This window comes from Hemiscyllium ocellatum, chromosome 7, assembly GCF_020745735.1.
Source record: "Hemiscyllium ocellatum isolate sHemOce1 chromosome 7, sHemOce1.pat.X.cur, whole genome shotgun sequence".
NCBI classification, from domain to species: domain Eukaryota; kingdom Metazoa; phylum Chordata; class Chondrichthyes; order Orectolobiformes; family Hemiscylliidae; genus Hemiscyllium; species Hemiscyllium ocellatum.
This window is the reverse complement of record NC_083407.1, coordinates 51,929,244-51,943,595: the sequence shown is the minus strand read 5'-3', so window position 1 is coordinate 51,943,595 and position 14,352 is coordinate 51,929,244. Positions and strand designations below refer to the sequence as shown.

Genomic DNA, 14,352 nt, shown 5'->3' with positions numbered 1-14,352 from the left:
CAAAATTGGAGATGTTCCCTGGTAATTGCAATATTTGGAAGCATTTGCAGTTCCTTAAAGCAGGTGCTTTCAAAGGCTAGACCTGGGCAAAATTTGGCCTTAAGCAAATAGTATTCATCCACACAAATACCAGACAATAACTATCTTCAAGAATCTCAAAATGTTACTTTCACGCTCACCGGTATGACCATTGACAAATCTTCTCCAGCTGGGTTTCCACTGACCAGAAATGTAATTGGACCAACCACACAAATACTGTAGCTACAAGATTAAAACAAATAGAGTAAGTGTTATAATGTGAATAAGACCCTTTCTGATTCTAAGCCATCTAAAGTGCAAGTTAGGAGTGTGATGGAACATACTGAATTTGTTTGGATGTAGCTCTCGCTCACTCTCTTCAGAAAACAAATTATTCTCCACTCAGTTGTAAATAATTGACCATGTATCTCAACACTGCTCCTGTGTTCTATGTTCCTCAGCCAAGGAAATCAACCTCTGTAACTGCTGCCTTGAGTCATACAGTTAGATGTACAGCACGGAAAGAAACCTTTCAGTCCAATTCATCCATTCTGACCAGATATTGTCAATTAATCTAGTCCCATTTGCCAGCCTTTGACCTGTATCTCTCTTATCTGTTCCTATTCATACACCCATCCAAATGCCTTTTAAATACTGTAATTGTATCTGCTTACTACTGGTACTACCTTTTTTTTAGATTACTTAGTGTGGAAACAGGCCCTTCGGCCTAACCAGTTCACATCGACCCACCGAAGCGCGATCCACCCAGACCCATTCCCCTACATTTACCCCTTCACCTAACACTGCGGGCAATTTAGCATGGCCAATTCACCTAACCTGCACATTTTTGGATTGTGGGAGGAAACTGGAGCACCCGGAGGAAACCCACGCAGACCCTAGTGGAATGTGCAAACTCAACACACAGTTCCTGAGGCGGGAATTGAACCCGGGTCTCTGGCACTGTGAGGCAGCAGTGCTAACCACTGTGCCAATGTGCTGCCCACATTCTGGGAGTTCATTCCATACATGCAGCACCCTCTGCATGAAAAAGTTGCCCCTTGAGTCCGTTTTAAATCTTGCCCCTCTCTCTCTCCCTTAAACCTAAGCCCATCAGTTTTGAACTCTGCTACCCTGGGGGAAAGATTTTGGCTATTCACCCTATCCATGCTCCTTATGGTTTTATAAACTTATGGTCACCTCTCAGCCTTTGACACTCCGGGGAAAACAGTCCCAGCCTATTCAGCCTCTCCCTATAGCTCAAACGCTCCAACCCTGGCAACATCCTCGTAAATCTTTTCTAAATAATTTCAAGCTGAGCAATATCTTTCCTACAGCAGCATTGGCCTCATCAATGTCCCATACAGCCATGACATGACCTCCTAACACCTAGAGTCAGAGGTATTCCACCAGGAAACAGACCCTTCAGCCCAACTAGTCCATGCTGATCAGGTCTCCCAATTTGCCTGCATTTGGGCCATTTCCCACTACACCTTTCCAAACAATGTATCTGTCCAAATGTCGCCACTTTCTCTGGCAGCTCATTCCATAAACAGTATGAAAAATTTGCCCTTAGCTCCCTTTTTAAATCTTTACCCTTTCACCTTAAACTTATGCGCTCTAGTTTTGGACTGCTTCGCCATAGGGGAAAGACCTTTGGGGTGCAACGATTTTAGAATTTTTGTGACAATGTTCTGCAAGCAACATTAGATGAGAGACTGACTATGAAAGGCATCTGAAATTTCTTTTGCACCTCTTTGCAATCAAGGTAATGTTTCTCCACCCGCATGATGGTGCCATTTTAGTCTAACATTGAACTTTGACACTAAGTTGATCCTCACATTGTGGATTTTCCACCTTTTTGGTAACTTCCTTTACCCATTGCAGCAATCCTTGTTTCCAGCATTTTTTTTCCTTGACGCAGTTTATCTTGCCCAACAGGTTTTGCTATTTTAGTGTAAGAAAGGATTCACGTGCAGAGATATTGGCAATTTGCAAGGGGTTGCTTGATGTTTATAAAATTGGTTGTGATAAGTACGGATTTGAGGAATGCCTTGTGGTGAACTCATGACTTTAAGAATTGCATTTTGATAGCACCTTTAACAGCTGTAATCTCTTATGAAAGCTATGAGTCTGTTCCTCCATTTTATTCAGTTTTTTTTTTCTTTATTCTTTAGGATGCAAATGTCACTGGCAACACCAGAAACATTCAATCATTCAAAGTTTCTGAGACCATATATAAATGGATTGTTAAGAGTTGCTTTATTTTTTATTAGCTAGACTTGCCATTTTAAAGAACGGGAGAAAGTGAGGACTGCAGATGCTGGCGATCAGTGTCAAAAAGTGTGCACTGGAAAAGCACAGCAGCTCAGGCAGCATCTAAGGAGCAGGAGAATTGACGTTTTGGACATAACCTGTTCAAAAATGCATAAACAACAGGGCAGAGGCTAGAAATCCAGCAGTAGGTAACTCACCTCCTAACTTCCCAAAGCCTGTCCACCACCTACAAGGCATAAGTCAGGGGTCCCCACTTGCCTGAATGGGTGCACCTCCAATAACACTCAAGAAGCTCAACATCATCCACGGACAAAGAAGCCTTTGCTTGATTGGCACCACTACCAGTGGAGGTGCTCAATAGTAGCAGCGTGTACTATCTACAAGATGCACTGCAGAAATTCACCAAATCTCCTCAGAGTGCACCTTCCAAACCCACAAACATTCCATCTAGAAGGACAAGAGCAGCTTGGGACCACCACCCTGCAAGTTCCACTCCAAGCCACTCATCATCCCCACTTGTAAATAGATCGCCATTCCTTGAGCGTTGCTGGGTAAAAATCTTGCAATTTCCATTCTAAGGGCATTGTGGGTCAACCTACAGCAAATGGACTGCAGCTGTTTTTAAAAAAAACAGCTCATCACCACCTTTTTAAGGGGGCAATGAGGGAAGAGGTGCTGCCAGCACCACTGGTGTCCTATGAGTGAATAATTTTAAAAAAACATATAAGCCGCACCAATTATGAATGGTAGACCTCCTTCCATGAGGGACACTAACTGACAATAAGTCATGGGGAGGTGATGGCCTAGTGGTGTTATCACTAATCCAGAGACCCAGATAATGTTCTGAGGACCCAGGTTCCAATTCTGCTGTGGCAGGTAGTGGAATTTGAATTCAGTAAATATGTGGCGGTATCTGATGATGACCATTGTCAAAACCATCTTGCTCACCAATGACCTTTTACAGAAGGAAACTGCCATCCTTACCTGGTCTAGCCTACATGTGATCTAGACCCACAGCAAATTAATAGACTCCTAACTGCCCTCTGGCGCAATTAGGGATAGGTAATAAATGGTGGCCTGGACAGTTATATCCACATCCTATGAATGAGTAAGAAAAACAGCAATTGGCTTTGAATCACAATTAAAGACAGGTTCATCACCAGATTCCAGTTCTAGCTGTAGAAATTCTGTATAGGTTGCAAGAGCTGGTCCATGGGACTGCAAGGCATTTTGCCTGTAACTCAGTGGCAGTGTCCCAGTAACATTGAAACAGTGGGAGGCACTGGTGTGTTGGCAATGAGGGGCTTACAGGAACAATTCTGTGCACAGAAAGACAAACAAGTCATGGTGATAAAGAATGCCCCATGTGGTTTGTCCAGCCATCTGGGGTGTTCATATGTTCACAGGAGGTGTCCAATCGTGTTCCTTTTTCCATTTGGATCCACAGCTTAATTCGAAAAAGCAGTGGATGGTGCATCAGTTGTTAATTTTAAATTTCAGAGAGAAGTCTCTGTTTAGTAAAGCTGTTAAGGGGATGTGAACTAGAGGCTGGTGCATGGAGCTACACTTACTCATTGCAGTGACCAATAAAGGCAAGCATACCAAATGCCACCTTCATTATCCTATCTACCTGCGACTCCACTTTCAAGGAATTGAAACATTTGAGATCTTTATTCAGCAGCATTCCCCAGGACCTTCCCATTAAGTGTCTAAGTCCTGCCCAGATTTGCCCTACCAAAGTGTAGCACCTGGATTAAATTCCATCAGCCCGTCTGATCAAGGACCCAATGTATTCTGAGGTAACCTTCTTTGCTGTCCCCTACACCACCAATATTGGTGTCATCTGCAAATGTACTAACTCATACCTCCTATATTCGCATCCAAATCACTTATATAAATCACAAAATGCAGAAGACCCAACACCAATCCTTGCAGTAGACCACTGGTCTGAGGCCTCCAATCTGAGAAAACAGCCCTCCACCACTGCCCTGCCTACTCCCTTTGAGCCAACGTTTGTATTCAAATGGCTAGTTCTCATTATTCCATGTGACCTAATTTTGTTAATCATGTGGCACTTTGGTGAAGTCCATGTAGACAAGGTTCACCACTCTGCCTTCATCTGTCCTCTTCATCACTACTTGAAACTTAGAGACACTATTTCCCATGCAGAAGCCATATTGACTATCCCTAATCAGTCCTTGCCTTTCCAAATACACGTGTCTCAGATCCTGTTGATCCAGATCCTGTCCCTCAGAATCCCTCCAACAACTTGCTAATCACTGATGTCATGCTCACCGGTCTGTAATTCCCTGGCTTTTCCTTGACCGCTTTTTAAAATAATAGCAATATGTTAGCCAAACTGCAGACTTTCTGGTAATTCACCCATGGCTATCGGTGATACAAATATCTCTGCAAGAGAAGCAGCAATCACTTCCCAAAATTTCTAGGGTATACCTGGTATGGTCTATCTTGTGTTTAAAACATCCAGCACCACCATCTCTGTATTGTGGACACTTTTTTCAAGATATCGATATTTCTTTCCCCAAGTTCTCTACTATATTCTTCTCCACAGGAAATAAATAGTGGCTTTGTTGATCTTTCTTTTAAGGGTCCCTATTTTCTCCTTAGTTACTCTAAGTATTTGTAAACACTTTTTTAGCTTTGGTAAATAGGGTTAAGAATAATCTATCACATGTTCCCTTTTTGCCCTCCTGATTTCCCTCTTACGTATACTCTTTCTACCCTTGTACTATAGGGATTCGCTCAATCCCTGCTGTCTATACCCAACATATGCTTCTCTCTTTAACCTGACCCTTCCTCTCTTTTACTTGATCAGAATCTCAATTTCTCTAGTCATCCAGTATTACCTATATGTTCCAGCCTTGCTCATCACCCTAACAGGAGCATACTGTCTCTGGGCTCTTTGTTATCTCATTTTTTGAAGGCTTCCCACGTCCCAGCCGTCTCTTTACCTGCACACACATGTCTGTTAAAATTGGCTGCCTTACAATTTAGAACTTTAACTTTTAGATCAGGTCTGTCTTTTTTCCCATTACTATGTGTTTAAAACTGATTAGAATTATAATCACTTGTCCCAAAGTGCCCTTCCACTGAAAACTCCATCACTTGCCCTACCTTACTTCCTAAGATTAGGTCAAGTTTGTTTCTTCTCTGGTAGGTACATCCACATACTGAATCAAATGATTTTATTATACATGCTTAACCAAATCCTCTTCATCTAATTCTTTGACACAATGGCAGTTCTAGTCTGTTTGGAAAGTTAAAATCCCCTACCATTACCACCCTATTATTCTTATAATTAACTGAGATCTCCTTACAAATTTGCTTCTCAATTTTCTGCTAACAACTGGGGGGGGGGCGCGTTGGGGAGTCAAGAGTACAATCCCAATAAAGGGATTATCTCTCTTATTTCTCATTCCCACCCAAGTAATTTCACTGGACGTTCTCCCTAGAATATCCCTTTCTAAGCACATCCATTTTGCAATCTTTCTAAATCAAGTTTGTCACTGCTCATTGTTCCAAATTCTAAGACTGTAGGCCAAATATACTCAGCCTTCCATCTTGGTACAGCCTTCTTGTGGGGAACCTTGATTGTACTATCTCTGGGGTATGTATATCTTTCTTAGAATAGGGAGATCAAAGCTGAACACGGTCCTTAAGGTGTGCTATCATTAAAGTCCTGTACAACAGTAGTAAGATAATCGTTGTTCTTCTCTTCCAGTTTCCTTACACTAAAAATCTTCCTTTTATAGGGACATGCACGTCCTTTTGAACATTGTCAACGTTCCATATCTTCCTAAAATACTCTGTTTTCATTTGTACATTTCTTCCATTACCATTTTACAAGGTGCCTTCTGTCTCCTTCAAAACTGCAAAATGGGCCATAAAAAGGTCAGGATAAGAGGTGCATGGAAATACTAGCACATAGAAGTTACATGTAATTCTGACTTGGATATACATCACTGTTGAAAATGTGTTGCTGGAAAGGCGCAGCAGGGCAGGCAACATCCAAGGAACAGGAGAATCGATGTTTCGGGCATAAGCCCTTCTTCAGGAATCACTGTGTTTGGTTCAAAATCCTGGAATCTCTTAGACAGCACCATGGGATTATCTTCACCACAGACTGCATTGGTTCAAGAAAGTGGGTCATCAGCACTTTTTTATTGAGCAAAATTGGAGCTTATAAATAAACTTCCCACAAATTTTTGGTTTTCCCTTAATTCATTGGAGAAATGTTACTGTGTGGAGTGATTTGAACACTTCAACAGGGATTAGTTAATGAGTCTGTATGGTTGTATGAAAGATAGTTTTGCCTGATTTAGTTGAGGATTTGAGAAGATACCTGTGATGGACAGATGAGTAAATGAATGGTTTTTCTATATGACTTCCAAGAGAACACAATGTTCTGCATGAGATTGCCTCATTGTTTTTCTAACGCAAAATTGGAGGTAACCTTGTGATATGGATTGGCAATTGTTTTTGACCTTTTAACCAGAGGAAATAAAATGGATATTTTTCTCCTACTTGCTAACACATAATGAGTGTCAGAAAAAGGACTTTAAAGCTGTGACTTGTTAGGTAGGACTTTTCCCTTCCCATCAGAAGTGGGGATGTTAGCCAATGTTCAGCACCAGTCATGACTCCTGTTACTGAAGCAGTCCATGTTCAAGTGCAACAAGTTCAGGACAAAATCCAGGCTTGGGCTGACGAGTGGAAAGTAATATTGACGCAACACAAATGCTAGACCATGACCGTCTCCAATAAGAGACTATATAATCGCTGGCTTTTGATGCTTCACTCGCTCACTCGAAACTCAATTGGACTCACCTGTATAGATACAGTGGCAACAAGAGCAGGTCAAAGGCTAGGAATATTGCAGCAAGTTACTCGCCTGACACCCAAACCTGTCCACGATCCAAAGCCATCATTCAGGAGCCTGATAGAGTACTCCCCACTTGCCTAGATGGGCTTAGCCCTAACAACACTCAAGAAGCCTGATACCATCCAGGACAAAGCAGCCTATTGAGAGGCACTGCATCCACTCCCTCCACCACCGATGCTCAGTAGCAGCAGGTGTACTATCTACAAGATGCACTGCAGAAATTCACAAAGGTCCTTTAGACAGTACCTTCCAAACCTATAACTGCTTCATCTAGAAGGACAAAGGCAGCAGATACATGGGAGCACAATCACTTGCAGTTTCCCCTCCAAGCCACTCACCATCTTGATTTGGAAATATTTCTCCATTCTTTCACTATTGTTGGGTCAAACTCCTGGAATTCTATCCTTAAAGGTATTGTAGGTACACATTCTTCAGAGTGCAGCGGTTCAACAAGGCACCCCACCACCACACCTTCTCGAGGGCAACTAAGGTCAGGTAATAAATGCTGTCTAGCCAGCAATGCCCAAGTTCCATGTATGCATTTCAAAAATATCAGTCAGAAAGTGAGGGGTTTCTGTTTCACTCCAGTGATTTTGATGACTGAAGTCAAGTCTGATCTAGTTCAGTACTGAGGCATTCTCAAAGTCTAAACACCCCTTACGTAATTTCTAAGAATAGCAGGATCACTTTCCCAGTGTTTCAGCCTGTATTTATTCCTTGATCAGTATTGCTAAAAACAAATGATCTGGTCATTATCACATTGTTTTTGGAAGTTTTGTTATTTGCAAATTGCTTTTTTGCATGTCGTACATTGCAAAAGAGACTGCATATCAAAACTACTCCATAGACGGAACGTTTTGAAAAGTCTGTGGTTATGAATGTACATTTATTTCTTGGTGAGAGGATGGGAGAAAATGGATTTAGCTATTGTACAAAGAGGTTCTAAAACCTAGTAGACTAGAACAAAATGGAATGTTGGCCCTTATCTTGTGGAAGTTGGAACAAAAAGATTGCAAAGGAATGTCTTAGTTTACTGGAACTTTGAGTCTGAACTAGACAATTTATGAGTGACATAGTATTTCTTCACAAAAATGGTATTAGAAATCTGTCATTTGTCTTATTTCTCTTTTACACAATTAGAGTGAGCAGTATTTGGCTTCTTTAAATAAAATCTGGAACTACCAGTTTCCCATTCCTTTTAAAGTGAAGTCAGTGGTTATTGGGCATCACGGTGACTGTGGTTAGCACTGCTGCCTCACAGCACCAGGGACCCAGGTTCGATTTCCATCTCAGGTGACTGTGTGGAGTTTGCTCATTCTCCCCTTGTCTGCATGGGTTTCCTCCAGATGCTGCAGTTTCCTCCCACGATCCAAAGATGTGTAGATCAGGGCATGCTAAATTGCCCATAGTGATAGGTGCATTAGTGAGGATAAATGTCATAGGGGAATGGGTCGGGGTGGGTTACTCTTCGGAGGGTAGGTGTGAATTTGGACCCAAGGGCCTGTTTCCATATAATCTAATTGAGTCAGTGGACCCTTCCACTTGACGTTATTATAGAGTAGTGTGGGATGAAGGCTGATAAATGAAATTGTTAAAGGTTGGCCATAATTGAGTAGCATAAAAAAAACTAAATGGGCTGAAAGTTGAAATGCTTTATGTATGTTTGCTTTTCAGGTCTACCATGTGTCTCTGCATGTGATTTGGTGTCATATTTTGCTTGTTTGCCATGTTCTTGGTATTCTTTTTGATGTACCAGTTGTCCTTAATTTCTTCTGAAAAGTTATTGTCTGTGCACCAAAGATGATGTCAAGAATTCTGTATTAACTAAAATATTTTCAAACTTTTTGTTTAATTCTTTTTCCTATCTTAAATTTATATTCTATTATGAATGTCTTTCTGGTTAATGAACAAGGTTGCTGCAGTAGATTAACCATTATAAATCCAACTATCCTGATTAACATTTTGTGTGGATGCAAATCACATCCTTGAATTTGTATTCTGCGCCTCATTGCATGGAACTAATTTTCCATTCGGTTTCCTATTTTGCTGGCTTTTATAGTTAACCAGAAGATTTTCATAGTCCTTGTCATAATATACAGTACTCTTCAATTTAGTATCTTGAGCAGATTTTGATACTCTTTTTCAAGCCTTTCTATTAAACTTGTTTCTTTTTCCTGAAACCCCAGCACATTTATGGAACTGTAATTTGCTGTAATTTTTTTAGTGTGTTTTTTCCCTCTAACCAACCAATCATCCCTGTACACTAACTTGTGTTTATAAGTATTCTGTGAGGGACATTACCAAATTATTTTTTGTTTGTTGAAATTTATATTAAACTGTAAGTTCTCTCCATCTACTTCCTTAAAGAATTCTATAAGGTTGATTGCATGATGTGCCCTTTTAAAAAATTAGTACTGACTCATCTCAGTTTTCATGATTTTCTGGTGAGTATGTTGTGAAATAGTTCCAAATTTAGATCTTTGAGTAGAATCAATGACCTAAAAGAAAATGGTATTTGAAAATTAAGCATTTACTTAAGTCAGAACCATATTTATTAGTTGGGTTGTGAATGGTAGTATGGTTCAAAAGGCTTTTTACTCGGTGTATGATATTGTATCATGTTTGCATGAAAATTTTGTTCAAATAATTGCATTGTGCTGTGTCCCTGTGAGAAAAATGTCTCTGCATATTAATTAGTACAGCGAACAAGCGCGTCATCTTTTTTTTCTTTTATATATTACTAATTTTAAATGCACTCCATAGAAAATAGTATTTTCCTTTTTATTCTGATATTAACTTTGGCATTCTGTCTTGTCAGTATGGAGGCTTTAGTGGACATATGACTGGAATGGCAGGGCCAGGTGGACCAATGCATGCTGCCCCACCAGGTGCATACCAGCCTTACTCTGCATATACTGGATATCCTTCTGCTGCTTCAGTGGATCCAATGTGGAGTTACTTCACTGCAATTGCTGGGCAAGTAAGTACCACAAAATTTGGTTTCTAAGTGTGAACATTGTTTAAATATGGCAAAGCACTTTGTGTATAATATGCAGCTCTGTTTTTAACCATAGATTCTTCTATCATGGCTTGAATCTTAACTTCTGCGTTCCCTTAAAAATCTAATCACAGGGTGACTTTTTTTTACTCTTTCACCTTGTAACAAAAATAGTACTCAGCAGCATGTGAAATATTTTGGCCGACAGCACCGATTTGTATTAATTTATGCCAAATAGGAACAGTCATAGTCATAGTTTCCTTAATCTCTTTTGGTTCTTAAGATTATGGTGGAGAGTAGTGAATTCACACAGGTATAAAGAGGATGCTGTTTGGTTAAAACTGATTTTGACAATGAAAGGAATCTGAAACTTTCTACATCAAATCTCTGTTTATCAGACATAGGCTGCTTGACTCTGAAACTGGTAGCAAAACAAAAGAAATTGTTCCATCTTTTGCTTGATTTAGAAATTTCAATTTGCTTGATTAGAATTAAGTGCATTAAATCTCATTTGAAAAAAATGTAAGATCTCGATAGAAAAGTAGGAAACATTTTTTAAAATCCTTCTTCTGCCTTCTAAATCTATCTATTTCTTTGTTGCATTTGTGCCTTCATTTTCTTGAGGTTGTTGACTGGATGGCTGATTTATGATGAAGAGTGATGCCAACAGTGTAGATTCAAATCCCATTCTGACTGAGTCACCATGAACTACCTAACTCCTTAATCCTGGCCCTTACCTAAAGGCATGTTGACCCTCAACTTTAATTCATTGTTACTCATGCTCTCTGAGAGCAGCCTATGGGACTATGATAGCTTTTACTTGCGCAATTTCACATGTTCACATTAATGGAGATTTCAGTGGTTGTAGCGTCTCAATTTCTCATCACTAGCTTCCTAAGTTGCCCAGCAAATCAACTAAATAGCTTTAGCTGCCAGAGGAAGTGGTAGAGGTGAGTACAATAATAACACTTAAAAGACGTTTGGGCAGCTACATGGGTAAGAAAGGTTAAGGGTGATATGTAACAAATGCATGGGACTAGTTCAGTTCAGGAAACCTGGACAAATTGGGCTGAAGGCAGTGCGGTGCTACCATGTTGTATGATGCTATGACTTTTGAATTCCTCTAATCTTACTGTCTATTTCAAAACTTTGACCAAGCATTTTGGCTACTGTCACATTTGTGTGGCAGCTCAGTAGCTTAATTTTGACTACGTGGGCGGCACGGTGCCACAGTGGTTAGCACTGCTGCCTCACAGTGCCAGAGACCCGGGTTCAATTCTAGCCTCCGACGACTGACTGTGTGGAGTTTGCACGTTCTCCCCGTGTCTGCGTGGGTTTCCTCCAGGTGCTCCGGTTTCCTCCCACAGTCCAAAGATATGTGGGTCAGGTGAATTGGCCTTGCTAAATTGCCCGTAGTGTTAAGTAAGGGGTAAATGTAGGGGTATGGGTGGGTTGCGCTTCAGCGGGTCAGTGTGGACCTGTTGGGCCGAAGGGCCTGTTTCCACACTAAGTAATCTAATCTATTCCTGTTCCTATTTCTTATGGTCTTATTCGCAGCACAAATGCCAGACAATGACTGTTGGCAAGAAGGAATATAACCAACACCCAATGATGCTCAATGGCATTGCTATTGCTGAATCTTACACCATCAACATTGTGATGGTTACCATTACCCAGAAACTGAACTGGACTAGCTGTATAAATATTATGACATTTAACACAGTACCACATGAAACTCTTGAAAATAGTTGTAATCCATGGAATAAGGGAGGCAGTAGTAATGTGGAATGAAAATTGGCTTATTGTTAGAATGCAGTTTTGGTACTTAGCACATACATTGTATGGCTGTAAGAGTAGGCCAGACGCTAGAAATCCTGCAACAGGTAACTTGCCTTCTGACTCTCTAGTCCACCAATAACACAGCTCTTATCAGGATTGTGTTGAAAGACTTCGCAATTGTCTAAATGAATGCAGCTTAACATTAGAAACTTGGTACACTATTGATAATAAAGATGCCTGCTTGACTTAACATTACATATGTTTTTTTGCTTTTTTAAGTAGGGCCCAATAGTGCCCTTTATTTTGGCCAAATCACCCATTGTTGTATATATTAATTATTTCTTTAAAAATTGTTGTACCTCACTATCTTTTCTCTCCACTTGCATCAGCATTAACAACTGTGCTATCCTTTTTAATCTCCCTCAATCCCTTCCTTTCTCTTCTTAGAAGAAAACAGCTTATTAGTAAGGGCAGAAAGTGCTCAGATGGGTGGTGAGATTCCAAACATCTGATTTCTTCCCTCAGGAGAGACTCATGACCCTGATTGTCACTAATGACTGTGTTCAAGCATCTGACTGGAATCAGAGGGTGCCTTTGGCTTACTTTGTGCCAGGACCCCATATCAAAAGGGTGTCTCCTTTTTGATTCGACTGAGGAGTACTCTCCTTTTTATACTTTGAGACATGTCCCTTGAAGTATGTACAGTGTGTTAACGGAGTACAAAGGAACCTTGATTATCTGAATATCAGATTATCTGGCAAGATCGCAAGGTCCCAATGCTCGGCTAAACTGTTATCCAGCATTCGATTATTTGGAATTTGATTAACCGAATGAAATACTCCCCACCTGTATCCTTCGGATAATCAAGGTTCCTCTACTGATGAAAGTAAGAAGTTGCCTGGTTTTGTGACTGTACTAGGTAGCAAGGCAGTATAGAGTCATAGAGACGTATAGCACAGAAACAGACCCTTCATTCCACTTGAACATTCAAGCTGTGGGCAAAGTGCAAAAAGGCAAGGCTGTGAGCACCAAGTCAACACCAAAGGAGGAAGTGATGAGAGACCAGCCCTGAGATGCAGTCTGGATCAATCTGAGCTGGGTTCCTGTCCCTGTATGCAGGATCCTTGTAGCAGCATTCCAATTAAATATACCAGTGCACTCAAGCACTCCCTGATGTGCCATGATGATGCAGAGAGGTTGGCATGGTGGATACCAATGTCCATAAAAATGGGGTGTTTATGGCTGTTTCCCTGTAGATATTGGTGCAGAGGAGCAAGTAGTGGTCTGGAATTCCCAGGTGCCTGCTCTGATTTTCATGTTGAGAATTCTGGATGTCCAGTTTCTGTCTTACAGGGGATAGAATGGGAACATGTCTATTAATGAAGTGACTTCATAGTAATGAGGATAGTAATAAACATTGATGAGGTGCCATCTTACTCTTGCCAGCAAGAATCTCATCTGGATGCCTGGGACTCTTTGAAAATGCAGCTTGGTGCTTTTGATGTCAAGAACTTGTCAACTTGATTCTCTTAAATTTTTTGCCAGAGCCCACATTAATCAGGAACTGGAAAAATTCTAAATAGGATTGCTGATTTAAAGCTGCTGCAAACCTGTATCTATAGGGCAGTGTGATCTTTTTTGTTTTATACTTTAGAAACATAACCGTCAAATTTGATCTTTCTATGGTGATGTATGATGAGGGTAAGCAGCTGAAGTTATGGAAAGATGTATAGGAACTATATTTAAGGTACCTTTTTTTAATCTGATAATTTAGCAAAATTTGCTAATGGCAAGTTGAGAAATACGTTTGAAAACACTAAAGTTTCTTTTTCAGCAATGGACTTTGCTTTTTTTTGATTTGGGATGTTCATCACAATGATATGGATTTGCACCTGAAGCACCTATTTAACTGCTCCCCACAAGTCCTGGAGTTCATCAGCCTGTGATTGCTGCTTCCATCCTGCCATCCACAATGGTATCCACATCTACTAAAAGTACTTTGAGCTGCAATCGTTCAAGAAGATAGCTCACTGCCACAAAATTCTCATTCTACATCTTAAACTTTCTTTGTATTAGCACCTCTATCCAGTGTCTGGATGATTTTATAATGCCATGGCCATTGAATGATCCATCTTTTGTCACCATAGAATAAAAGCTTTTGGAAATGACTGATTTCCCTGAGAATATTTAAGACCGCAAACATCTACTGCAAAAGTGAATCTCTGAGAACTGAACTCCATTAAAAATGGACACCTTGTCTTAGTGCACTAACTTAAATGGCAACACTGAATGTTTGAAGATCTGAAATCTTGTATAATACATTCAGCTACAAAATGGCTGTTCATCTTTCAAAGTCGATGGATTTCTAACCATATCTTGC

The 14,352-nt window shown here is 40.4% G+C and overlaps 1 protein-coding gene across 1 annotated transcript in view; it reads left to right on the top strand.

Moving 5' to 3' along the window:
• The window catches only part of LOC132817441 (grancalcin-like), a 37,577-nt gene that overhangs the window by 5,894 nt on the left and 17,331 nt on the right, over positions 1 to 14,352 (top strand). The window contains exon 2 of the mRNA XM_060827878.1: positions 10,014 to 10,175. Coding sequence (XP_060683861.1) covers positions 10,014 to 10,175 — 162 coding nt within the window. The remainder of the gene's footprint in view (positions 1 to 10,013; positions 10,176 to 14,352) is intronic.